A 26,632-nucleotide genomic window follows, 5' to 3' on the forward strand; every position below is an offset into this window, starting at 1 on the left:
CATTCCCGGTAGTTCTAAAGGAGTGTAGACAGAGAGGGCCCATGGAATATGCCTAGGGAGTCAGAAGACTATATATAGTCATGGAAATGCTGTCTGGAAACAACAGAAAAATATTAATCAATGCTTGTGTCCACTTCGCTGGGCTAAGGGGCATACCTGGGCGCCCAGCCGGGGGCGGGAGGGTGATACTATGAAGTTGTCTTATGTTTGCGTTGAGAAGGGAGCTGAAGTCCTCTTTCCCCACCCCCATGGCTTTGTAGCAGCTGGACAGCAGCTAGCCGCGGTGATGAGCATTTTGCCCAAAGGCACCCCCAGGAAAACCACACATTCCACAGCCCAATGCTGGACTGAGGTGTGGGGGCGGGGAAGGACTCAGAACCTGCTCCTTCGGGCTCTTCTGAAGCTTTGGGATAAAAGAAGGCTGCCAGGAGAACCTTCTCCACCTTCTTCCTTATCCCCCACCCCTCCCCTCAACTTTTAGCTTGCAGTCAAAAGATACTTTATTCTCTAGGGGGGGGGGAATCAGTCAAACTCCAAAGACAAAAAAATTCCAGCATCTGAAATCTGTAAAGTTCGTTTATCTTTTGTCTTTTTAGAAAATAAAAGTCGACTGTGTTCGGATACCCCCACTTCCCTTCACCATATGACTTCTCTACCCACGGCTTTTTAAAAGGCTGGCTTAGCTTGTGACGCCGATCAATGACTCCAACAGCAGCAGCAACTCCGTTCTCCAGCAGCCAGAGACCAGGGCAAGGACAGGAAGTCCAGGTTGGCTCTGGCATTTCCAACACGGACATGCATTCAGCCTACCGCAGCTCTGGTGACAGGCTTTCCAAACAAGCCCTTGTGGCGGGGGCCTGGGGTTGGCAGGCCACCCCCTCCTCTCGAGGCCGCCGCCGCCCCTGAACCCACCAACCCTTCCTGGTCGGCAAGGGAGAGGAAAGCAGACCACCTGGGGGTTCTGCAGACTTTGATCGGTCCAGCCTTCCACGCAGCTGCCTCTGGCTCCTGCAGTTTGAACTGGCCCTGGCCTTGAGGCACGACGGCCAGCTGGTTCTCAGAAAGCAGTTAGCAGGAAACAGCCATCTCGGCTCAAGTATTGCTCATTCCCCAGCCTCACCACCCCCCCTCCTCAGCTCCAACCAGAAATACAGTCCGTGTTGGAGGCAGAGAGCTGGGGCAAAAGAGGCTGAAATATTTTGGTGCCGGTAGCCAGTCCTGGCAGAGAGCATGAACGAAAAAAAAAAAAAAAAGAAAAAAAATCTGGACCATCTCTTCCCCTGAGGCCCACAATCAATCCCACTTGTCTTAATACGTCTTCCCCATTCCTCATCTGTAGGCATTGTGGGTGGGCGGGAGGAGAGGGGTCTCTTCTGAGGATGCTAGCAGCGTCCATGCTCCTCATTGCTCAGCCTGGAATTGCTCTGCCGCCGCTACAGACCATGGGAGGGGGTCACTGGGTGACCGTGGGGTTTAACACCCCTCCAGCTGGCCCCAGGACCCCAGAGACAGAACCGGGCACCGAGCCTTGCAGCGAAGACACCGGACTCAAGGGCTCGGGCACGCTCCTCAGGGCGCCTGGCTGAGGCTGCGCCGGCTGTGGCGGAGGGGGTGCCGGCGGCGGCGGCTGCTGCTGCTGCTGTTGCTGTTGCAATTTCTTCTTGTTGATTTTCCTTTCCTTGGCTCTGCGGTTCTGAAACCAAATTTTAACCTAGAAATGACGAAGCAAAAGGTAGAAGGTATGAAAAGAGAAACAGCACCACCAAGATCGTCCTCCTCGCCCGCCCGCGGCGGAAAAAGCTTCCAGCCCTTCCAGAAGTTCCCAGCTGCCACCCCCCCACCCCACCCCATCCCCATTGAGCTTCAGCGCAATGATGAAGCTTTCCCTGACTCAATTCAACCTGCCGAGAAGCCGGCGGCTCATTCCTTGCCCACCCCCTCCCCATGTTGCTTTCCAAAAGAGCCTTTTGGACTCTCAGAACCAAGGAACAGAACTGGGCTGACAGGTCCTTCCTATGCAGATGGGTGGCCGGCTCAGGTGTGCTTCGCGGGCATCCTTTGGCCCTCATAAACGGCCATGTTCTTCACCTTGGTGCTGGCAGTGAGATTTCGTGCAACATTTCCCGGCTGTGAATTTGCCCAGTCTTGTTTCCTCTTCCTTTTCTCTAGACTCTAAAAGCGTTCATGCGCCAAGTAGTACCTCTTTGGTTTTTGTTTTTTTTAATAAACAGTTTTTATTTTTAATTATGTGTATGTGTCAGTTTGTGCACGTACAGAGTGGGAATACTCACAGAAGCCAGAGGCACTGGATGACCCCTGCAGCTGGAGTTACAGGTCACTGTGAGCCACCACCTGATATGGGTTGCTGGAAACAGAACTCGGTCCTCTGAAAGAGCACTGTGTGTGTTTTTAAGCACTGAGCTATCTCTCCAGGCCCTGCCTCTTTAATATGTATGAATAGATTGGGCCTTTATTTTTCTTATTTTTTTTCTAGTGCTGGGTGTAAAGAGAACATATCCTAATACAGTGCTTGTCAACCTTCCTAAGGCTGTGGCCCTTTAATACAGTTTCTCAGTTGTGGTGACTTGCCATGGTAAAATGATTTTTGTTGCTACTTTGTAACTCTAATTTTGCTACTGTTACGAATCCTAATGTAACTATCTCTGGACCCACAGGTTGAAAAGCACTATCCTAATAGATCTTTCTTGGCCCAAGTGGCGTTCCAAGGTGTAGTAGCACCTTGGCTCTTTTGTAGCGGCTCTCAGACCCCTCAAAATAAAAAGGCAATTCAGAAACATCAGAAACACAACTGGAAACTCAAGCCTTCTCAAGAGGCAACTGCTCTCTTCCCTTTTCACGGAGGAAACGGGTGGACTCTTGGCCAGGCTTCCCGGGGCTACCTGTCAGTCCCCACGCCACCCCCCACGCGACAATAATAGCCAGACGACCCTGGGAAGGGGATTCCCACCTGCCTCTCTGAGAGCCCCAGCGTGGCAGCCAGCTCAGCTTTCCGCCTGATGGTGATGTATCGACTATAGTGAAACTCCTTCTCCAGCTCCAGCCGTTGATGGTCTGTGTACACCACTCGGTATTTGTCTTTCGTCCTGGTTTTCACTGTGGAGGAAGGAGAAGTTTTGGCTAAGAACTACAATCCATCAGTCATAGGTAATGACAAACCTCTCTAACCCGAGAGCTATTTCTCTTTCTTCACTGATGGGGGTGAGGGGGAGCAGGTTTGACTGTCTAGTGCCAAGACTGACACTAGCCACCTCAGGATCCTGGGGAAGTGGAAGGGTGTGAGCCTGGGGGTACACTTTACATGGAAACTTCTCACACAGCCCCCTCCTTCCCATAAACCAAATATAGTATATTTAGGACCAGAAGAAAGGGAGTGGGGGGGTGGCCAGAGTCTCCAGGCGTATAATATCCACATTTTCAGGTTTTACTAGAAATGTAAACCCGTGGGGCTGTGGTGCCAGGGTAAGCTGCTAGTCACCCTTTGTTTCAATACAGCGGGGGCGGCAAGATGGGCGCAGGGACTGGCAGCCTCCTGAAAGCTACCGGGATCATATTCCAGACGCAGTAACTCCTGCCCTGGAATTCTGAGCTGGGCTCCATCATGTCAGGAGGAAAATCCCTCCTACTGAGAACATTTCATGCCTGCCCAACCAGGTTTGGCCCAAGGCCTCTTTTCTTTTTTAATTCCCCATTTATTCCCTGTGACAACGATCCTGACCAGTGACCTATGATCATTGGATTGAGTCAACATATTAAATCTTGGATTGATTGTTTTACTGAAGGGCCTTGACAAATAGCGTGGGGCTGCTGCATCAGGCTGGAGCCTGGCTATTCACCGGGTCTGTCGGGGTTGCTTCTCGACAGACCGCTGGCCAGGAACTGTTCCCGGTCCCAAGTTGGAGAGGTCTCACAGCAGAACAGGTTTTAGCGCCCAGTGCCTAGTCGAACAGGGAGATCTAAGGGCTGGGAGTTGCCCAGAGGTGTTTAAGGCCCGGCAGGCTGACTTTGTTCAGGTAAAAATCTTTGCAAACCACAACAAAAGCGCCCTGGGAGGATACAGGAGGATCAGAGAGAGCTCCCCGGCCTCTGAGAGAGGAACACAGCCGCAAACAATGCAGGACAAGGCGATCTTATCAAAGAAAAGCCCTTTCAATGCCTTAATAACAACCGCATTCTGTTTGAATTACCACTACTGAGCAAATGGCGGCCTCAGCTTTCATCCCCTTCCCCGCCAGGCGCATTAACATAAACACAGCCCCGCAGGCGCATTTGAATGGGCGCTGCGGCCCCAACCCCGCGCCTGCTTTGGAAGAAAAGGGATCCAACACATCCTGAGCCTGAAACCCACTCGCGAGTGCCCCACTCCACAGAGGACGACAGAACCCGACCCGGGTGCGCAGCCGGAACAGCGCAGCACTTGGAGTCCTGCGTGAAGCCATCAGAGCTGGGAAGTGAGGAGCAGGACAGTTCCCCTCGGCGGTCCAAGCCCTAGGATGGATGCTGCGGGTTCAGCATCACGCGCAGGCCGAGGGACGCAATGATAAGGACTCTGCGCGCTCTGAGGTCCTCGCCCCCAAGGGCCTTGGAGGAGGCCCCGCACCCCCTGGGAACCAAGGAGGGGGGCTGGAAGAGGGGAGGGATGAGAAGGAGTTGTCAGAATTCATTATTGACTGCGAAAGTCACCACCCTCTTTCCGGGCCCTAAAAGAGACAATGGCCGGCCTGAAAAGGTGTACATCAAAGCCGACCGGGCGGCGTACACGCCTCTGCCCCTTGACAGATGACGCTCTGCAGAGAAGTCGGGCTCCGGCGCTGCGGGCCACAGCCTCCCCACATTAACATCACAAGGGCGCCCGGCGCCGACAGCGGCCTTGCCACCTCGGCGCGGGACTTCACAGCGGCTTCTCATCTGCTGACCCCGAGGCCTGGGATCCTGAGGTTATCCTCCCCCGCCCAGGACCCCAGTCTCGGACCACCCACCCCCTGCACGCTAAAGGTCTTTCGTAGGTCTAAGACCCCCGCCCACTGTCCTTCAGGCAGGCTTGTTGGAAGGGAAGGTTTTGGGGGGGGGGTAAGCTCAGGTCTGGGAGTAAGTCCTCTTGGAAATGACCAAGCCAAAGCCCAGTGGAGGCTTCTCTCCGACGGTGTCGCCCACCAGGAACGCTCCTGGGGTGTGCGCAGTGACGCAGGAGAGTCCAGAGACAGGCCCCCAAGTGCCGCTCTGATTTATACGGCTGTAATTGGCCATAAACCTCCGCAAAGTGGCCATAACCTGCATGTGGCCCGGCTGTAGTGACAAGAAACCAACCAAGGGAAGCGGAAGCCAGGAGCTGGAGACGGTTCGCGGAACAAAAAGGGGGCTCCGATACCACTCCCCTGTCACACTTTTCCCACTCCCCATATACATCGGGACATCACAAAGGGCAGAGCCGGCGCCAGCGAGTCTCACAGTTCGGCAAATCTAGGGTCTTTAGTGGAATTATCTCCCGAGTCTGGAACACACAACACGCGGAAGGTTCGAGAAAAAAATGCCCCACGTCTGAAGAAGCCGAGTCCGTTCAGGGTTTCCTCCCCCTGCTCCTTGCTCTCTGTGATGACAGGAGAGGACTTCCGTGGGAGATTTCAGGGATCCTGGAGCGCCCCCTTCCCCTTAGGCTCCTGGGGCCAGCGCCTTCGCTCCGCGGCGGCGGCGGCGGCGCACAGTAGCGTCCAGTCTCTGCTTGCAGCAGCGCTGACCGCTTGAATTGGCCCTAATGGCCAAACCGGTCCTGGCGCAGCCTCCACACTACCCTTTTCGGGGGTACCTCGGGTGGAGGAAGGACATGGGGAGCTAAGTAGTGTGGCCACGGTAAGGGGAATCCGAGGACCCCCTCTTCTCGGCTGGGGGCTGTGTAAGGAATGCCTGCGGCAGCAGCGAACTCCAGGACGTGATTCAGCTCGCGGCCGACAGTGCTTACGACATTGCCGGGAGCTTCCGAAGGTATCCCGAGGTTGCCAAGAAGGAACTGTTAGAAAGAGGAAACCGTTCCTCTGCCCTAGACAAACCCTAGTGTGCGAGGCACAAAACACGCACTTCTGGGACCGCAGTCGGTGAAAGCGCCCCCCACCAGGAGTCCATCCCTGTGTTTTCCCCTTGCTCCTCCTCCTCTACTGCTCGCGGATAGCCCGGGACAGCCCCGGTGCGCGCCGGACCTGGGGCGCGCCCGGGCACCGCTTACCTTGGCTTCCCAGGGACGGCTGCGCCGGCTTCCGCATCCACTCGCACAGGTTTCTCCGCTGGCCGCCGGGGGACAGCTGCTCAGCGGCGGGGGTGGCTGTGGGCCCCGGAGGGCCGGGGTTGAGCGTCTGCAGCAAGCCCGAGGCGCAGGACGGCGCTGCGGCCGGATGGTGCGGGTGGTGATGCGGGTGGTGGTGAGCGTGGTAGTCGGCGGGGCTGCTGTAGCCCATAGCGGCGGCCGGGGATCCCCCGTTGAGGCCGTGGGCTACCGCGTTGGCCGCGGCAGCGCCCCCAGGCGCGTAGCCGTTCCAGTCCTCGCGGAGAGGGGCTCCGTATGCAGCGGGCCAGGATGGCCCTGGCGACTGAGCGCTGTCCAAGTTCGCCGCAGCAGCCGCCGCAGCCGCCACGTGGTAACCACCGTAGTCCGGGTACTGCGGGGGGCTGACAAAGTTCTGCGGCGCCAGGTTGAGGCCGCCGGAGTGGCGCACGGAGCTGGGGTACATGCTCACGTCCTTGTCTAGGAGGTAGCTCACGTACATGGTGGCGAGGGACCCAGAACAGACCTCACCATGCTGCCTGGGGACGAACGCTGGAAGCTGCCAGGGGCGCGGGGCTCAGAGGGCTATGGATGAGGGGGCGCAGGGAGCTGCGGGTGGCTGGCTGCACCTCAGCTCACGGTGCTCCGCTAGGCTCCTGGCGGCGCTCCTGCCTCCCGGGCAGTCCCTCCCTCTGTCCTGCCTCCTCCCTCTTCCTTCTTTCCTCCCACCTCCTTGCCACTAGGCTGCGGAGGCGGGGAAGACCCGCCACAGGTTGGCTTGCGGAGTCCCAGGCCAGCAGCCTTACGTGATTAACGAGTGTTTACAAGACTCTATTAGTAATGACACAGACACCAATGGCTGGAGACGTCGAGGCGCAGCGCACAGCGCTCACAACCCCCCAGAAACACGATTTGCATTTTAAAAGATAAGGCGGGGCGGGGGGAGCTCGAGAGAGGGCAGCAACCAGATCACAGCTAAATATTCAATCCTTTATTGTTAAAGAGCTTCCTCCTTCCAACCTGATGCACTTTAAACCTCCAATCACAGGTTCAAAGAATGAAATCAAGGGACTTGCAAGAGCCTTGAGGAGAGAAAGCAATCTTGGTGGGAATCTGGGTTTAGAGACGGGAGCAGTCCTGTTCACGTAATCGCAGGGAGGAGGCGGTCAAGAAACTCTCGTTCCCAAAGAGAAGAGAAAAAAGAAGCCATCGCTTGGAGGACATTTCTGACCAACCTAGGAGGTGACTTGTGGAGTTAAGACCAGGGCTGTTCTTTTCCTCTCCAAGAAGCAGGATGAGACTAACCGCCGCCGTCCCAAATTTCAAGCACTGCGTTTATTTCCTTGCCAAAGATAAAAGATAGTCCTAGCTCCAGGTTGCATCCTCGAATTCGTCTCACACTTAGGATTTGAGTTCAATTAAAGCAATTCATTTAAAAAGTATTGCATTAAAGAACCGAATACCTCTACAAAGCCACGATATGTTTGGCTATGGCTTACCTTGCAAGGCAGGCTGTAATTGGTGGGGTCGGAAGAGATGGCTAGGATCTTGGCAAATTTCAACCATTTACACTTGTACTTTTATTAAGACTATTTACGAGTTGAAACATCAAGGAGCATACTTCTGTTAACAGCTACCCAATTACTGTTGTCTTACATCATGCCTATGTCTTAAAAACACTTTCTCCTGGGGCCTGGAGAGATGTCTAAGCCGTTAAGAGCACTGGCTACTCTTCAGAGGACCCGTGTTCAATTCCCAGTATCCACCTGGTGGCTCACAACTGTCCATAACTCCTGCCCAATGGGATCTGACGCCCTATTTTTACCTCTCTGGGCACCAGGCACATGAGTGGTGCAGACAGATGCACACAGACAAAACACTCATACCCATAAAATAATACACAAATCTTTGAAAACAATAAATTAGTTTAAAACAGTACTTTCTCCTTTACAATGTAAAACTCTACAGAAATTCGTTTTCATCCCAGGGAACGAAGAGGTTGCCGTCACTACTAACTATTGCTAGTGAGCAGCCAATGCTCACATGGAGACCTGAAGGGCCCCACAGCAGAGCCTTTGGGATGGGAGAAGGCCACCTGACTGCACCAGGCGGCTCTGTGATGTTGGGGCTGCTACTTCAGACAGGAGGTCACAAACCGCCCGGGCCCAAGCTGGGCAGCTCCACTCTCCTCTGGCCAGTGGTGGCTGGAACCCAAGGGGACCCATAGCACTCCTTCCTGGAGCCCTGCTCCTGTGGGTTCTCTGGTCAAGTGCTTCCCTGGGTATTCGTGGTCCCCCCCCCCCCACACACACACACACACACACGAGGGGGGCACTTTCCAGGGCCCTTTATCTCCTTTGGTCCCCACCTCATGTATCTCCTACAACTGTAGGCGTTTGTACATTCTTCCTCCCTTTTGTGTTTTGTGAGGGGGGGGGTGAGGGGTGTGGCTGTCCCTCAAGAGTCCAGGGATCCCTGTTGGCCCTCCTTAAACCCTCCGGGGTGGGTACCTAGCAGAAACAAGAGTGCCATCTCACTTTCCAAGAAACAAACCTGGAAATAAATATAAAACCCTATCACAGACGGCGGCGAGGGCAGAAAGGAGTGTCCACGGTCTCCACGGGGCGGCCGGAATGTGGGAGGTTAAGTAGTGAGCGCCACAGACTTTTGATGTTGGCAGCATCATCCTCCCCTTCCTGGGACTCCATACCTCTTTCCATCCTCCATGTCCCCTCCCAGATGTATGCTCTGGGAGCCCAGGCCCAGACTGGGGCTCAGCCTGTGTCTTTAGAACGCCTGCATTCTGGCATTTCTTTGAAACAATCACTTTATTAGGGACAGCCATTCCCTCGGCCCTGTCACGGTGGCTACTTCCTGAGTTTTTATGGCCCAGGCTGCCAGCCGCTGGCTAATTGACCCTGTTTCCCAGCTGTGTCCCAGCTCTGCCACAGAAACAGGACTCCAACTTGGGTGCTGGTAGGGAAGCAGATGGGGTTACTCTGCTCCCCTAGGGCCGAGCAACAGGGGAGCCTGAGTTTTATTTGGGGTGCTTGAATCCAGGAAAGGAAGTGATACTAGCAAGGACTGGTTTTCCTCCTGGCAAAACCTGGGCACCCCAGCCGGAGCAGCCAGAGCACGGTGGTGGCAGTGGCCGAGCCTGGGCTGTTTGGAGAGGAGAAAGGGCCTGATAAAAGGTGTCCTCTGACAAGTTCTTCAGAGTGCAAATGTTGCTGAGCCTCCTCCTCCGTGCATGGGTTCCCCTCTCAACCTAAAAAAGACCCAGCTGGGTCCCCCGAAGGGATGGGCTGTGAGAATGATTCTGACTTGGGAAGGAGGTAGCAAATGAAGCCTGAATGTCTGTCCCTGGGACAGTTCTAGGAGGTTGGCAGGTTGGCGGGCCTCGCCTGTCCTCTAGAAATGCCCTCTGGGCTGAAACGCGTCCTCCAGACAGAGTGCTGGCCCACAGCTCTGGCATAAAACAGAGCAGAGTGGCACCGGAAGTCCCTCTCCAGGCGCCCTTACTTAGCAGCTTAGCAGCTTTCTTAGAGTTTTTTAGTCTGAGCTGAGACTAGTAGAGAAGGGACAGCTCTGGGTGTTCCCAACTGCGCCCAGGTGGCTGTCTTCCACATAATATCTCAGTCACCAACCCTTCGTGTTGCAGAGGCGTGAGTTGCCAGGAGAGTGGGAACAGGGGGGGGGGCGCGGGGGGTTAAGATCCCGGTAAATAAAGCCGCAGGAAGACTTCCCAGACAGCCAACCTGGTTATCAAAGGGATGGGTCTTTGTTACCGACAGTGTAAGAGGCCATTCTACATTCCTTGAAGAGGGTCCCTTTTCAGGATCCAGGCTGGTGGCCTGGGCAGGGACTCTGAAGGAACTGTAGGCCACCGGAAGGGGCGGACTCCCCACTAGGCAGATGAGGCACTCCTTAAACCCACAGATCACGGACATGGCTCCCTCCCTGCTCAAAGGTCCTGCTGTTTGTTCCAGCTTCAGGACTTAGCCTCTGTCCCACATTTGCGGTGCCTGCAGCTGGGGAGTGGGTTACCCACCTAACCCAGCCTGTCGCCGCCACCCACCGTAGCGTGAAAGTGTCCTTTCTGAGTCCCACGTAGACAAGACAGATCTCAGTAATGCAACCCACTCATTTAAAACCCGAATCCCCAGGAAGAGCAAGAGTTTCTGGTGGGTTCTCTCAGTTCGTCTGTCGGGCAGAGTTCTGCGGGGTGGGGTGGGGGGGTGCACTGCTCAAACTTCTACTTCTCTGGGAGCTTGGGGATCTTTGAGCCGCTCTACTCAATGGCAATCCACTCACACAAAGGAAGATGCAATAATGCATGAATTGACCCCAGCAACAGCACCAGGCCCTGTCTGCTGCAACCCACTCAACTAACATCTCCGGGAAGGAAGTCGATTGCTCTTTCTATAGGGTTCCCCAGAGTCTGACACCTGTCCAGCACACTAGGCTACAATGGACCCAAGTGTCCATCCAGAGCAGCAAGGAGGTGCTGCAGCTGCTCCCAGCTGCCAGCAGAAGCAGATGTGGTCTCAGCTGGCAAAGGAAGCTTGCTTTCTTCTTACGCATACCGGGTACCGGGTCCTCTCCAGATAAGGGAAGCTTCCAGAATCTGTGGCAGGGCATTGTGGGCTGGGATGCCCGAGCTTAGGAGGGTCACAGCTGCCTTATTCCTCTCCTGGAGGGACCACCAAGCATTGTGATCCAATGCAGGGGATACAGCTTGTCCCGCTGTTCTGTCCAAAATACAGTCTCACAGCCAGAAGGTCAAAGAAAATAAGGGTGTTGAGAAAAAGGAGAAATGGGTGGCTTTAGAACACTTTTTAGAATGTTTTTACTCATCGGATGAAAGTTAAACAAATAATCAGAATAACTTATCTTTCTCCTTTGTTCTAAAAATTAGTGTGTGGATACTGGGAGCACTGGGCAACTCCTTTGATTTCTGCGTGGCAGATAAGGACAGAAACTGACTAGAGCTTTTGGAAGGGAAAGATTTAAGGGGTCTCACAGGCTGGGAAGCACTGGCGAGAGTTAGTATCTCAGGCTCACCCCAGAAAGCATCACCAGTGGCCTCCTGTCAGCCTATGTTCACTCACCATTGTCTCCTGCCTGGAATGACCTTTGTTTATCATATGTAAATCTCTTCCAAGGAAAGCCTACAAGGTAGGTTTTATGTGGCCGTTGCGGGAAGAACGCAGACAAACCTGTCTCTCTCTCAATTCGTATCCACTAACAGGGTGCCTTACCTGAAGCAGCGTGGTGGTGGTGGTGGTGGTGGTGGTAGTGGTGGAGAATATGGTGGTGGTGGTGGTGGTGGTGGTGGTAGTGGTGGTGGTGGAGAATGTGGTGGTGGTGGTGGTGGTGGTGGAGAATATGGTGGTGGTGGTGGTGGTGGTGGTGGTGGTGGTGGTGGTGGTGGTGGTGGAGGTGGTGATAGTGATGGTGGAGGTGGTGGTGTTGTGGTAGTGGGTAAAGGTGGTGGTGGTGGTACTGTTGTGGTGGTGATGGTAGTGGTGCTGTGGTGCTGGTGATAGCGGTGGTGGTGGTCGTGGTGGTGGTGGTGGCAGCACTTAGAGCCTGCACAAGCTTCTATTTCCCAAAGACCAGAGAGGATTGGAGATCCTCCTGAGGCCTCACAGAGTTAAATAAAACTACAATACGTCTGATCTTTGCAACATCCAACAGTCTGTACAGATGTTAATGATTACTATGTCTGTTGGTGCCACCCTGGAAACATCCCCAGTACAAAACCAGCTATCAGGATTCAGGGACTGAGAACTCCCCACCCTATACACACCATAATACCACGATACCAGATCAATCAGGTTCTCAGGCTGCTACAATGCTGACCACATTCCATACTGCTTTCTCCCTGAAGCACCTGTTCACTCCAGTCTTTCTGTTTATTGAACACTGTTTTTCCAGATGTTCTCTTCTAGCTTCTTCTCCAGCTGACTGTGGAAGTCTCCATCTACTTTTGTCTCAGAGTAAACACTTTCGGGGGTGGGGGAATCTCCATTTTTTTTTTTAAGTTGGAACTGACATTCTGTGACTCAACTTGAAAAGGCATTGCTTTAAAAATGAGTAAAGGTTATGCATCCAACGAGTGTTTTCCCCGCTCCTCCCTTTGTTAAACTACCAGCAGCTTTAAAGATGAAGGCACAGAATAGGTTTTTTAAAACCGATCCACAGACGCAGTTACAAAGGTGAATGACAAGCTCAGAAATGGGCTCCCGATTTCCAGGCTGAGCCTTGTGCTGAGGTCCCTTTACAGGAACATTCGCCTGCTGGGCTCGAATGTTTTCGTAAGGGACAGTGACAATGGGGAGGTGAGGAGCGAAGCACACCCCCTCCCCCCAGTGTGTGTGTTGTGTGTGTGTGTGTGTGTGTGTGTGTGTGTGTGTGTGACCTGCGGTGAGCTGTCTGGTTACCAACGGGGTCCAAACACCCTGTCCTCGAATCCTTGGACTGTCTGGTTCTTTCTCATTTTCAATCTTTTTTCTTTCCTTGACGAATTCGTAAGTAAACTATTAATTGTTCCCACCAAATGCAAACCAGCTAGCCCTGCGCCCTCCTGGTGTTTGCTGGGTCCACCCGGGCAAGCGCCTGGCGGTGCCTGTGGCGTAGGCTTGTCTCCCGCATGCTGCGCACGGGAGGGGAAGGAACAAGGGGCAGCGCCAGGCCCCGGCTTGTCACTGTTGGAGCCCAGATACGGAGGAAGGCAACTGCCTGCCACTGCTTGCCACCTTCTGCAGCACCGGTCACTCGCCAGTGCCCGGAAACGGCCTCAGGGCTTCTGACGCTTGGCTCCCTAGAAAGCGTTGCCGCAACCGTTCTTCCCGGCTCCCAGATGGCTTCCTGCGTCGCGCATCCAGCCCTGGCCTTGGGGCTGCCAGCGTCTTGGCTAGAGTCCTTGAGTAGCCCGCTCTTGTCCCCTCCCCTCCACCTCCCTCCAGAGGGATGCCAGCAACTGCCCAACCCGTGCCCTTTCCCGCAAGGGTAAAAGATTCGGGATAAGCTATGGAAAGGCAATCGTGTCCCTGAAGAGACCCGGTCGTTCCTGAGAAGCACAGATTGCATCTATGAGTCTAAAAATAGTCCTGGGAATCTTGTCCCGTTGGATTCTCCGCATCTTCGGCTTAGGACATTTACATAAACAGGGTGTATTCTGCATTCTAGGGCCCATTTATCTAAGGGTTGGGTTTAGCCCAGGGCTGGGCAGAATGCTTTGAGTATAGTGGATTTTGAACTGATGGCAGGTGCCTTCCCAGGCATCCACTTCCGCATCCCTAGTCTGTTTTGCCCACACTGCTCAGGGACATAGATGAGGTGACAGAAGAGATAACAGGCTCCTTTACTTTGATTCTGAGTGCTCCAGGAAGGGATTATTTCTATGGACCATCATCCCCAGAACCCAAAGTTCTGTGGCATAGCTCTGTATGGAAAGGGGGAGAGTGCATTTTGTTTTATTGGGTTGTTCGCCAATAGAAATCAACTCTGCTTCCACCTGTCTGTGTTGGGGGAGCCATGTATGGCTTTGATTTTTCTTTTTTCTTTTTTTTTTTAAGATTTATTTATTTATTATGTACACAGAAGAGGGTGCCAGATCTCATTACAGATGGTTGTGAGCCACCATGTGGGTGCTGGGAATTGAACTCAGGACCTCTGGAAGAACAGTCGGTGCTCTTAACCTCTGAGCCATCTCTCCAGCCCTTTTTCTATACCAAGAAAAAGTGGCCGTGGTGGGTGATGCACACCTTTAATCCTGGCACTCAGGAGTCTGAGGCAGGGGGATCTCTGTGAGTTCGAGGCCAACCTGCTCTACAGAGAAAGTTCCGGGACAGGCTCTAAAGCCACACAGAAAAACCCTGTTCAGAAAAACAAAACAAAACACACACTCAGAGAGAGAGAGAGAGAGAGAGAGAGAGAGAGAGAGAGAGAGAGAGAGAGATCTAAGTAGTATTCTTGAGACTCATTAACTCCTGTCTTTCTCTCTCTCTCTCTGGTGTGTGTGTGTGGGGGGTGGGTTGTGATGGTCCTTCCTGCTGGTGATGTTGCTTCTCCAGAGGCCACAGCAAGCTGACTGACTCTGGAGCTCCAGATTTCCAAGTCTGACTTGTTCTCTGGAAAGACTTCTATAGGCATCATCCCCATCCCTATATCACAGCATGATGGGATGTCATCTTCAGCCTGGGCTCCACAACACTCAGAGCTGTCCAATGAGTATTGCTATTTTAATATTGGATGGTTTGCAGGGCAGTCCAGTCCACCACCAAAGGCCGACTCTGGAAGGACAAGGGTCGTGCGCGCACACACACAGACACACACACACACAGACAACACAGACACACACACACACACACACACACACACACACACACACACTACACTGGCCTCCGCAGTGCATCTTCCCCAGGCTGGAAGTTGAATGGGAGGACTCAACTCCCACTGCTATTTGGTCACCTGGGACCAAAACCAGTGTTTTAACACACACACACACACACACACACACACACACCCCACACACACACCCACCCACGCCACAACTTCAGCTTTCACGGGCATCTCAGAGTGAGACAGTCGCCTCTGTTCACGAGTAAATATCAGTAAATCAAATGAAGTGAGAGAAGAAAGATCACTATGGAACACAAGACTCCTGTTTCAGTGCCTTTTTGCATTTCCAGTTCCTGCTTAGCAGGAGAGAATGGGGGAGTCGGAGGGGAGCTTTCAGTCCGCCAAGGCTGTAGTGTAGGCCGGACCGCAAGGCAGTGGAGAATTGAAGCAGCGATCTGGATAAATCGAGGGCAACGCGCTAAGCGCTCTAGAATTTGACATATTTTGGCGGCGCGTGCTCGTGAGAATGGGTGCACAAAGGATGCATTATCCGTGTGATAGCTTCAATTCTCCACTTCCTTTGTGTGGGTGAGTGGATTGTCCTTCCAGGCCCGAGCCAGCCTCCGGCGAAGGATGTACAGCGCCAAGTCCCCTCCGTGGCGCATCCTGCTGGCTGGCGTTCGGATCCCTAGCCCCGCGGCGATTCCACCCCGGCGGGATCGGCGCCTAGCAAATCCGCCAGGCGCAGGTGGCCGATCTTCTTCACCTCGCCCAGGGCGGTGCGCAGCTCGGACTCGGGCTGGCAGTGGAGCCGGCGGGCTAGCTCCCGGGGCACCGCGGCGCGGTCGCTCAGGCGCGCAGCCAGCACGAACGGGAAGCCGAAGCGCTGGCGGTACTGGGCGTTGAGTCGCTGCAGCCGCTGCCGGTCGTCGGCGTCCAGGCTGGTGAGGCCCGCTTGGCTCTGCTCGCGCTGCGACTCGGCGGTGAGCGTGCCACGCTGCAGATCGCGGCCGGCTAGGTCCGGATGACAGCGCAGGATGCCCTCCTGGCCTGCGGAGAAGCACAGACACACATCGGCAGAGGGTTACCCCCTGCAGATCAGAAAGCCAAGCAGGGTCCCCGGGTCGTGGCGTCCTCCCTCTCCAATAACGGGATGCGGTCCCTCTGTCCCCCGCCAGGACCCGGGGGCGGGGCGCGAGTGACAGGTTTGGTCTTTCAGACCTAGGGGATCCTGGAAAGGAGGGGAGAGAGAGAAGGCAGTCCCTGAGGCTGGGAATTTACGACCTGCTCCGCCGAGAGCTGGGGAGCGATAAGAAGTCCAGGCTACTCCTATCTTTTCAAAGTCCTTTGCTCTCAGGGGGGCTTTGATGTTGAAAGGGGGCCGGATGCAAGGGCCTGAAGACTTCCGCCAAAAGTCCTGGAATGGGTTTCGTTCTGCCTCAAAGAAGAAAAGGCAGGAGCGGGGTGGGTCCAGAGGATAATATCCATGGGGCTTGACAAATAAATGCCTAGATTTTGTGACCCTAAGTGTGAGTTCTTGGTCTCCTGGATGAATAGCCGAAGGGTCCCGCGGATTAACCGAAAAGAAACCCATTTCACCGAAATTCTTCCGCCGTTGATGAAAGCTGCTTGCCTTTTTGTTATTGTTGTTTGGGAGTTTGTTTGTTTTGTTTTGTTTTGTTTCTTTAATTATGACCACCCACTCCTCTGGGGTTGTGTTGTTACACCTCCTCCGACTGACCTCAGATCCCCAAAGAGCCCGCGCGCGCGCGTGTGAGCGAAAACTCTTGTTCTTGAGGCCTCACACCGTGGGAAAACCTAGCTGTGACATCGGGGTTCTAACTCCAGGGGACTCCCGGGCGTCGTTTGAGCACTACTGTAAAGAACGAACTGGCCTTGGCGGGCTAGACAAGATCTCAGATGTGGCGGCAGCCCTCCGTCAAAGAAGAAGGGCCGTGGCACCTATTTTACCCACTCAGGAGAACTAAGGACAAATCACTTCCCCACACCCTGGCACCTAATGCACGAGCGATTCACGTCAGTAGGAAGTCCAGAAAAACGAAACGTGAGATGCAGCTGCCTTTTTCTTCCATCTGCACAAGGCAGGTGTCTGTCTCTCTTTGGCAGTGGGACTAGGCGAGACTTGGTTGGAAATGGGAAATAGTTAAAACATCCTCTAGTAAGTTGTGTCTCAATGCTCACAAAGAGGAAAAACCCCTTTAAATATGGTGCGGCCTCCTCTTCCTCAAGGTAGCCCTCCACCTCGCCCCCATAACAGGATAGACAGTAAAGCGGGAGCCAAAGCACACCCGAGGCCAGTGTCCTGGGAGCCTTGGATACGGAACTCCAGCTCCAGGGGACCCGACAATTTCTCCTGGCCTTCTTGGCCACGGCCGCGCACAAACAAGTAGCGTACAATCACACCCACATAAATAAAAAGAAAAGTTAAATCTATTTTTAAAAATACTCAGCGAAGGCTCGGGAAACAAACGTTAGTTCCCCTGCCCAAGGTCACTGAGCTGTGCACCTGTACCCTTCCCTCAAAGCCCACAGCCCCCTTTAATGACTTGTCTGTCCCTGCAAGGCTGGGGGGGGGGTCGGTCACCAATCCCACGCTTCCCCTCTCATGGGGACCCTAATTCCAGGCCACCACAATCAGCAGTAGTTCTTTCTCTGCAGTGGAGTTTTCCGTGTGGTGCGAAAATGTGGGTGTTAAATTCGCCACCTGGGGGACCAGGGGCTGGCGGTTGCCACTCAGGACAGGTTCGTCCCACATCCACCCAATCCCAGGCTGGGCAGGCAGCCGTGGCTGCTCCACGGGAGCTGCAGGGGAGTCGGGCACCTTTGCGCTACTGTGACTGCGCACCCCCAACCGATCCTTTCAGAGTTTCAAAGCAGCCTCTGGGTCCCCTCGCCCAGGAGGATCCGATTGCATTAGTGCGTGTGCTCCCGGGTCAGTCCAAACTGCCATCGAAGTCGTTATTGGTGGGATTCTTGGGAGCCGGAAGTCTCTCTCTCTCTCTCTCTCTCTCTCCTTTTTTTTTTTTTTTCCCCTTCTCACTGTCCTTCACAAACCTGCTAGCGCATGCGTGGAGCGCGAGCCGGCTGCCTAGCAGCGCCACCCCCCAAACCTTCTTGCCCTTACACCTCACTTCTCACTCCTCCTAGAGTTTATCTTCCCTCTTGAAAGCATCGCCTGGGTTAATGTTTGCCTAGGAGCGAGATGTGTTTTCCACTCTTGCAGAGAGGACAAGAAGGGCTCGGGAGAGAGAAGAGGCCCAGAATAGGGTAGAGCAAAGGGCAGAAGAAAACACGCTAAATTAGCGGAACCGAAATTCACACACGCGCGCGCGCGCACACACACACACGCACACACACACGCACACGCCTTTCAGCACATAGCAAGAAAGAACTGAAGTCTGGAATGGCGGCCTAGCCAGAAAAAATAAAGCTGGTTTGCGCAGCCCCAGACCCACCTCACTGCTCCAAATCACCGATCCCTTGGCTGCTGCAGAGGCTAGCACCCATCTCCCTACAGACACACAGCAAGGACCCTCCCTGGTTCCCATCCACACTGTGTCTCCTTCGAGGTCCCCCGAGCTGTGGCCAGTGATCCCAGTCGGAGCCTGGAGACTGTGGAAGTCAGCCTGCATTCCTGAGTCTCCCTACGTGGGTGGCCCAATGCTGGGCAGTGTTTCTTACCATCTCACGGACATTCTGATTTCCCCAGTTCTGTCACTGGGTGTCATGACTTGGGAGTAGGTGCTGGTAGGCATTATTTACTGGGAACACAGGACTGAGATGTCTGCATGAAGAAGACTTTCTGTGACTCCATAGAAGAGCCAGGCAGGGACAGTGTCCTTCCTCTAAGCAAGAGGCAATTGCCCAAAAACCCCATTAGGGCCACCTGTGCCCTGTGTCCTGACCAGTCAGTCATATGTCCCCACTCCTGGCTCAACAGATGGTCTTGTGTCGTTTAATAAAAACCAACTCCTTTACCAGTGTTCTTTTGTTTTTTTTTTTTAAACTCGGTTATTTTAAAAGATCTTTTAAAATATTTATTTTTAAATTTTTGTGTGTTTACACACAAGTGCGTGCACATAAGCGTGAGCACGTGTGTGCTTGGTGCCCATGGATGAGCATCCAGTCCCCTGGAGCTGGAGTTACAGGTGATTGGTTGTGAGCTCTGGATGTGGGTGCTGGAAACAGACAGAACCTGGGTCTTCGGCAAGAGCAGTAGTGCTCTTAACCTCTGAGCCCTCTCTCTAGACACAGTGTTCTTCTGGTGACAGGGTCTCATCTAGCCAAGGCTGGCCTTGAACTCCTGATCTTCCTCCCAAGTGATGGAATTACATATTTGCACTACCCACACTGAGTTTCCACTTGTGGTTTCTTTGTTTTGAAGCGTGTGTGTGTGTATGTGTGTGTGTGTGTGTGTGTGTGTGTGTGAGAGAGAGAGAGAGAGAGAGAGAGAGAGAGAGAGAGACTTGTGGGTGCCCTTGAAGGCAAGAGCGCTCTGGTCCCATGGAACTGGATTTACCTGTGGTTTTGAGCCACCCGGTGGGGTCTGGGAATGGAGCTGGGATCCCTAGCAAGAGCAGTAAGTGCCCTTAATTAACCACTGGGCATCTCTCCAGCTCCTGGTCCGGGCATTTTGAGTTCACTTGTGTCTCTCCTTCTCAGACCTCACCTCTACAGCCTCATGTATGCATTTCTCCACCCTCCCCATCCTTACCTCCCAGCAAATGGGAACGCACTGAGGACCACTCATTCCAGATGCAGAAGTAGACCCTCATTGAACTCCGTTTCCCTCCACTGTTTCCCTATTTCTCTGGCCTGCTCACTTCCAGGTTGTTTACCTCTTCACTTCTGCATCCGGTTTACGCTATGAAGTCTCTGACCCCTCCCACAAACCAATCTGCCCTCATCAGAGTCAATTAATGACATCAGTCTAGCCTGAGCCCAGTGCCCACGCCCTGGCACGGTCCCTCCAACCTTTACAGTTTGGTCCTGGCTCTCCTCACCTGCCTGCCTTTGTCTTGGCTCAGCCCAGAACTTAGGACTGGAGGGGGACTCACACCCCCCTTCTTTGTTTACATAGTAAGCGCTCTTGCCCAGGGGTTTCTTTGGTTTTGTTACATTTTTCTTCAGAGACAGGGTCTCTTGTAGGCCAGGCTGCCTTCAAGCTCCATATATGGCTGAGGATAACCTTCCTCCCTCCATCTCCCAAGTGCTGGGAGCCTAGATTATGCTGAGTGCTGGGAATCCCACCCAGGGCTTCACACGTCCCAGCACAGCCCTCCACCAACCCTCGGAACTCTGTCTCCTTCCCTATCATTCAATTTATTTTTAAATCTTGCATTTTGCTGCCAGAGATTTCACTCCGGGTCCCTGCATGTTAGACGCACACTGTCCCCTGGGCCACGCCCCCAGGCAGTGGATTGATTCTTCCATGACACCAACATCTAGTTTGTCCTCAGCTTCCAACATGTTCCTTTCCTGTGGTCCAGTGGCACGTTCAGCATCTTCGTGTTGGTGCTTATTAGGACCAGAACTAACACGCTCCTGTTTTCTGCTTTCTGTCTCTGTACCCCAGAAAATGACAGCACCCCCACACAGCCACTCAAAGCCTCCCACCTAACTCTTGCTGACTTTAGCTCTCCTCTCTTCACCAGCAGCTCCCCTCACCACAGTACACACAACCTGTTCTCTCACTTGTAACCATTGCGGTAGCATCTTGACCCATCTTCCTGTGACCGATGGAGCCTCGACACAACTTTTGTAAGACGTCCGCACAACGGTATTGGTATGGCAAAGACAGACAGACAGAGAGACAGACAGACAGACATGCACACGCACACGCACACGGGGTGGGGGGAGATAGAAACAAAGACAGAGGAGAGAGAGAGGGAGAGAGGAAGGGAGAGAGGAGGGAGGAGGGAGGGAGGGAGATTTGTTGCTGCAGGTTTGAGAGGTTGGCACTGGAGATGGGACCCACAGCCTTCGGAATGCAGCTTAGTGGTTGGTTTCCCCAGTCCACTCTAGCTTTGAGCAGAACTGAGCTGGTGCTCCAGGGGCTTCTGTGTATGTTTTCAACCTTCCTTTCTTTACCCCGGCTGTCACCTTGCCCCTGCTTAGGTCTGAGAATTGATTGGCTAGACAACGCGTTAGCAGGCTAGGCTAGAGCCCAATATTGATCCTGTACTGCCATCTAGTGGCCATATACACCATCGCCTACTCTAAAGGAGAGGTCAACCTCCCTTTTGCGCCAAAAATCCAGTTTTCTGTGAAAGGTAGAAAGTTTTTTCTTTTTCTTTCTTCCTTTTTTCCCCCTAAAAGATAATTCATGGGGCTTCAGAGATGGCTCAGCGGTTCAGAGCACTGACTGCTCTTCCAGAGGACCTGGGTTCAATTCCCAGCACCCATGTGGCAGCTCACAACTGTCTGGAACTTCAGTTCCTGGGGATCTGACGCCCTCACACAGACATACAAACACCAATGTCACACAGACAGGCAAAACACCAATGCACGTAAAAATAAATGAATTATTTTAAAAAGATAATCCAAGCAAATCCTTCTCTGGGAAGAACACTGTGTCTCATCCACCCACGATGATACTTGACTTTTGTCAATTTGACACAATCTATAGTCATCCATCTGTGAAGAGGAAACCTCAACCGAAGAATCGTTTCCACTAGATTGGCCTGTGGATATATCTGTGGGACTTTTTCTTTTTCTTTCTTCTTTTTTTTTTTTTCCTTTTTTGCTTTTTTGAGAGAGGGTTTCTGTGTGTTACATTTCTGGCTGTCCTGGATCTCTCTTTGTAGACCAGGCTGTCCTGGAACTCACAGAGATCCTCCTGCCTCGGCCTCCCAAGTGCTGGGATTAAAGACGTGTGCCACCACCATTTGGCTTGCCGGGCATTTTCTTAACTGTTAATTTGACGAAGGAGGGCCCAGCCCACTGTGGGTGATGCCATCCTTAGGCAGGTGGGCTTGGCCTGGATAAGGAAGGAAGCTGAGCAAGCCAGAGAAAGCAAGCTAGTAAACAGTGTTCCTCCATGGTCTCTGCTTCAGTTCCTGCCTCCAGTTCCTGCCCTGGGCTCCTGGCCCTGAATTCCCTCAATATGGACTGTGATGTGGAAGTATAATCCCTATAAACCCTTTCTATCCCCAAATTGGTTTTGGTCATGGCACTTTATCACAGCAACAGAGAAGTCAAGTAGGGTACCCCCTTAAGGTCTTTTCTTCCTTTAAGCTGAAACGATTCTATGAACCAGTTTGTTCCTGACTGTCCAAAGGCAAAAGATGGCGTGGAGCGTGAGAGCTTGAGACCCCAGCACCCACGTCAAGTCTGGCTTGGCTGCCCATGCCTGCATCCCAGGGCTGGCGGTGGGTCCAGGCAGGGGCCCCCAAAACTTACAGGCCAGGCTGGCTAGAACTAAACAAGCTTTGGGTTCAATGAGAGACTCCATCTCAGAATAAGGCAGAGTGAACGGGAGACGACACCTGATGTCCTCTATGTGCACACGCGCAAGCACACCACACACACACACACACACACACACACACACACACACTGTACACAACACATGTTCATGCATGTGTGATGTGCACACCACCTTTCTAATTTCGTTCTAGATTATCTAGAAAATACTGCCAGAAGCTATGGGAGTGATTTCTAGTTTGGCCATTTTCTTAAAAAACAAACAAACAAACAGAAACAAAACAAACAAAACAAAAACAAAACAAACAAAACAAAACAACCTTTAGACTGGGGTAGAGAGAAGGCTCAGTGGCTAAGAGCACTTGCTACTCTTGCAGAGGACCTGGGTTCAGTTCCCAGTACCCACGTCGGGTAGTTCACAACTGCCCATAGCTCCAGTCCAGGGGATCTGATACCTACTTCTGGCTCCACAGACACCAGCATTCATGAGCTGCCCAGATATACACTCTGCCACACACATAGTCACATAAATAAATCAATTAAAAATTCATGTCAGATTCATTATTTTAAAAATGGAGCCTTAAAAGACATTGAGCTTGCCTGGCAGCGGTGGCGCATGCCTTTAATCCCAGCACTCCGGAGGCAGAGCCAGGCAGATCTCTGTGAGTTCGAGGCCAGCCTGGTCTACAGAGCAAGATCCAGGACAGGCACCAAAGCTACACAGAGAAACCCTGTCTTGAAAAAACAAAAGAAAAAAGAAAAAAAAAAAGACCGAGTTTCCAGGGCTTTTTTCCCCTCTGATGGAAATAATGTGCAAGGGATTGAACGCGGTTCAGTGAGTACCGGCGTCATAGGCCTGGGTCACTCCGCTGGGCTTCAGTTTGAGACACACACACACACACTTAAATTTTGAGTTTTACATGCTTGAGTGTTTTGCTTGCATTGTGTCTGTGCACACATGTGTTCTTGGTGTCCACAGAGGCCAGAAGAGGACATCAGATTTTGGGAGTTAGAGGCATTTGTGAGCAGCTATGTGGATGCTGAGAACTGGTCTCCAGGCCTCTGGAAGAAGAGCCAGGGCTCTTAACTGGGGAGCATCCTCCAGCCCTCAGCCTGATGTTGTAACATTTCCCCCGTTCTTCCTAGGTAAGTTCTCTTTTGAGCACGTCGAGGTGAGGATGGGAAGCCTCTGAATGTCACAGCTGTCCTGAAGGCAGCAGTCTGTGCCTGCCCCTCTGTGAGAACCCAGGGTCACCCTCCTGCCTGAGGTCCCCAAGGGCATGTCGGGCTTCTCTGGGAATCCGAGTAGCCTGTGAGCAAGGACTGCGCGCCCTTGGCCTCCGTGCCATCCAGTCTGAACTTCTGCCTCTTCTTCTCCCCGCCCGTGACCCCAATTGCGTCAGGGCCCAGAACACACCGATGTGCGTCAACTTCTCTTCTGCCCGCAGACTCTTGGATCTGAGCGGATGCACTATCCTTGTTCAATCTGGTCCTTTCTCGTGAACATGCCCTGCTTTGCGTTCCCCTCGGAGATATGCCCCCTGCCTTCTCTCTTGGGTCCAGGGCGTTGCTAAAGCGGACACTGGGTGGCTGAAAGGGGCCAGCCTCGGTCTGCCCTTTGGCCTCTAACTCACCAAGGCCTTTGCCCCGTCCCGTTGCTGACCTCCAGGCTCCAATGTTTATTTGCCATGCTGTCTTACCGGACACACTCTTAGATCCTACTTAGAGTCTAGCCCCTTGAAAGGATGTTTACTGACCCTTCCAATAAACCCAGCTAAGTCACTATAAGCAACAGGGCTCAAAGAATCTAAAATATTTTTATATACGATACTGGAAATCGCTTTGTGCTCCCGGGCCTGAAGTCTTACCTGACCTTGGAAGAGCATCGATAAAAGCAAAAAAGTGATTCTCTAAGTCTTCCAAGTCAGAGAATGGACGCTGGGACCAGACAGCAGCTGCAATCAGAGGACATTTTTCAATGACGTTCCCAAACACATCCACAAATTCACCGAAGTCCATGGAGTTGACCTTCTCTATGTCCATGGCTGAGATCCTCTTCTCATCGAGTGACGCCGACTCTTTTTCATAGGGCTGTGTTTGCTGAACACACAGCTCGCCTTGTGCAATCCCAGCTGAGCCAAACGCCTGTGGGTGGAGCCTATCCAGAATGTTCCCGAAACGCGGACACCCAGGTTTGAGGGTTTTGTTGGTGGCAGGGGGTGATGTGGGATGGGGAGAGAACCCACACGTTCTAGACAAGCATTCTTCCGCTGAGTTTTGTCCCACCCAGGCTTAAGGTCATGACCAAGAGAGCAGAGACTTCTGCATAGTGAATGTTTCCAACATAATCAGAGCCGGCAGGGGCCATATTTCACTGGACAGAAGCGTGGTGGTGGTGTCATTAACATCTTTTTTTTTTTTTTTAAGCCTACAGCACCCGGTATTCCCAGGCGGTCTCCCATCCAAGTACTAACCAGGCCCGACCCTGCTTAGCTTCCGAGATCAGACGAGATCGGGCGCGTTCAGTAGACGTCATTAACATCTTATTTTATTTCACACGCGTGTTTTTCCAGCATGCCTATCCGTGGACCGCTTGCATGTCCGGTGCCCACAGAGGCTAGAAGAGGGTGTGGGATCCCCTGAAATTGGAGTTCCAGGTGGTTGTGAATCACCACGTGGATGCTGGGAATAGAACCAGGGTTGTTCCTGGGGACGTTTTTTCCTGGTGATCCAGGCAGGTCACGGGTCCACCTACGTGGAAGGTGATTTCTCATCTGTCTCTGCTGCTGCTCTAGAACAGTGCTTCTCGACCCTCCTGATGCTGCGACCCTTTACTACATCTCCTCCTGCTGTGCTGACGCCCGACCATCACATGATTCCGATGCTACTTCACAACTGTGATGTTCTACCGGTAAGATCGCGGTGTAAATACCTGATCTGCAGGGTATCTGATATGTGACCCCTGTGAAAGGATCTTTTGACCACAAAGGGGGTCACAACTCGCACATTGAGAAACACTGCTCTAGAGGCTAGGTACCGTGTTTTAATCTTTCTTCATACCCCAAATGCTTAACACAACAGACACTTAATTAGTGCACATGAAAAAGGGTAAGGAGTCTTCAGGAGGAGTTATGCCTCCTTGTGTGCTATTTTTTTTAAAAGATATTATTTATTTATTTACTTATTTATTATTTATTTATTTATTTATTTATTTATTTATTTATTTACTTTTGGTTTTTTGAGGCAGGGTTTCTCTGTGTAGCCCTGGCTGTCCTGGAACTTGCTTTATAACCCAGACTGGCCTCGAACTTGCAGAGATCCACCTCTGCCTCTGCCTCCCGAGTGCTGGGATTAAAGGCCTGTGCTATCACTGCCCGGCCTTGTTTTTATTTGTTAAATTAGGTGGATTAGATGTGTGTACACATATAAGCGTAGGTGCCCAAGGAAGAGGGTGTCGAATCTGCCTCCGGGTTCCCGCCTTGATTTCCCGCCTTGCACACTTTCGAGGACAGCCTCCCCTGGGTTGTTTCGTGTTTTAGCAACAGCGAAGCGAACAGATGACAGTGAGCAGGAGAGTCCAGCTAAGGCTATTACCAGGAGAGTCCTTCACGGAAAACGAGCGTAGAAAAGATTAGGAAGGAATACAAGAGAGTGTGGGGGTGGGGCCCCAGACAGGACGGCGCCCCCTGCTGAGGGTGTGGGGGAAAGAAGACGGGGAACAGGGGGCTCTGATCTCAGGCGGACTCGGTTAGTGTCGGGCTAGGGACAAGCACCAAAAGCTCTCGTTACCCTGAGTCCAGAAACGATGGCACCCTGGGTAAATGATCTCCAAAGGCTTTCCTTTCACCCAATATTTGCCTTTGCAGGTGCCAAGGGGCAATGCCAAGGCAGGCCCGGGGTTTAGCAACGGTGGTGCTCGGGCGCCATCTGCCGGCACATCACCATAAAGCACTGCTGGGAGAGGATGCCTAAGCCCGCAGGCTCGTCTTGAAGGATGTAAAGAGGGAGTGAGACCTTGTCAGCCGCGGGTCTGGCCACCGTGCTGTTGAGATTAGACAGGATTAGATAGGTGTGGCTTCGCTGTCCTGTCTAGAAGCAGGCGTCCTGGTCCTCTTAAAGTCTTTCTGCAACCACATTCCTGGCGCCCCCTTGGGCGCTGGGTGTAGGGATTGCATTGTGGATGTACCAGTTGGGGCTGGGCACACCACACGGTCACTTATTCTCTGCTTTTTTGGCCAGTTGTAAAGGCAATCAAGGGCTGCTGAGAGAGGGAGACTCAGTCTCTCCCAGGGTTGGGCCCCCAACAGGTTATCTGTGTACACATGCGCAACACCGAACGGATTCAGTAGTGTGTGTGTGTGTGTGTGTGTGTGTGTGTGTGTGTGTGTTTGTTTTTTTTTTTTTTTTTTTTTTTTTTTTTTTTTTTTTTGTGTGTGTGTGTTGTTTAACAACGATTATAGAAGGAGATGTCAGTCATGAACTCGATAGGCCGGGGGAGTTAGAGCAAGGAGAGAGAGAGGTAGATATGAAATTCTAAGAACATTTAAAGGGGAAGTTACTACCCCT

At 52.8% G+C, this 26,632-nt stretch overlaps 2 protein-coding genes and 1 pseudogene across 2 annotated transcripts; all 3 read right to left on the reverse strand.

Annotated features, from left to right (window-relative positions):
* Positions 1-558: 558 nt before the first annotated feature.
* On the reverse strand, positions 559-7,032 carry Cdx2 (caudal type homeobox 2). The gene is made up of 3 exons (XM_028878015.2): positions 6,236-7,032; positions 2,969-3,114; positions 559-1,711 (listed from the first exon to the last, which is right to left on the reverse strand). Exons 1-3 carry the CDS (start codon positions 6,771-6,773, stop codon positions 1,454-1,456), a joined length of 942 nt encoding a protein of 313 aa, XP_028733848.1. The 5' UTR covers positions 6,774-7,032; the 3' UTR covers positions 559-1,453.
* Positions 7,033-14,925: 7,893 nt separating this feature from the next.
* Urad (ureidoimidazoline (2-oxo-4-hydroxy-4-carboxy-5-) decarboxylase) lies at positions 14,926-24,214 on the reverse strand. The gene is made up of 2 exons (XM_028878016.2): positions 23,935-24,214; positions 14,926-15,670 (listed from the first exon to the last, which is right to left on the reverse strand). The coding sequence occupies exons 1-2, from the start codon at positions 24,107-24,109 to the stop codon at positions 15,309-15,311; spliced, it is 537 nt and encodes a 178-aa protein (XP_028733849.1). The 5' UTR covers positions 24,110-24,214; the 3' UTR covers positions 14,926-15,308.
* Positions 24,215-24,491: 277 nt separating this feature from the next.
* Positions 24,492-24,606, reverse strand: LOC114699168 (annotated as a pseudogene).
* Positions 24,607-26,632: the final 2,026 nt, after the last annotated feature.

Source organism: Peromyscus leucopus, chromosome 23 (genome assembly GCF_004664715.2).
Source record: "Peromyscus leucopus breed LL Stock chromosome 23, UCI_PerLeu_2.1, whole genome shotgun sequence".
NCBI classification, from domain to species: domain Eukaryota; kingdom Metazoa; phylum Chordata; class Mammalia; order Rodentia; family Cricetidae; genus Peromyscus; species Peromyscus leucopus.

Coding starts and splice junctions, on each gene's coding strand:
- Cdx2 (XM_028878015.2), bottom strand. CDS start 6,773: ATGTACGTGAGCTACCTCCTAGACAAGGACGTGAGCATGTACCCCAGC. Junction 3,115..6,235: donor GCCGTCCCTGGGAAGCCAAG/GTAAGCGGTGCC, acceptor CTTCCTCCACAG/TGAAAACCAGGACGAAAGAC. Junction 1,712..2,968: donor TGGGGCTCTCAGAGAGGCAG/GTGGGAATCCCC, acceptor CGTCATTTCTAG/GTTAAAATTTGGTTTCAGAA.
- Urad (XM_028878016.2), bottom strand. CDS start 24,109: ATGGACATAGAGAAGGTCAACTCCATGGACTTCGGTGAATTTGTGGAT. Junction 15,671..23,934: donor CGATGCTCTTCCAAGGTCAG/GTAAGACTTCAG, acceptor GCTTCTCCGCAG/GCCAGGAGGGCATCCTGCGC.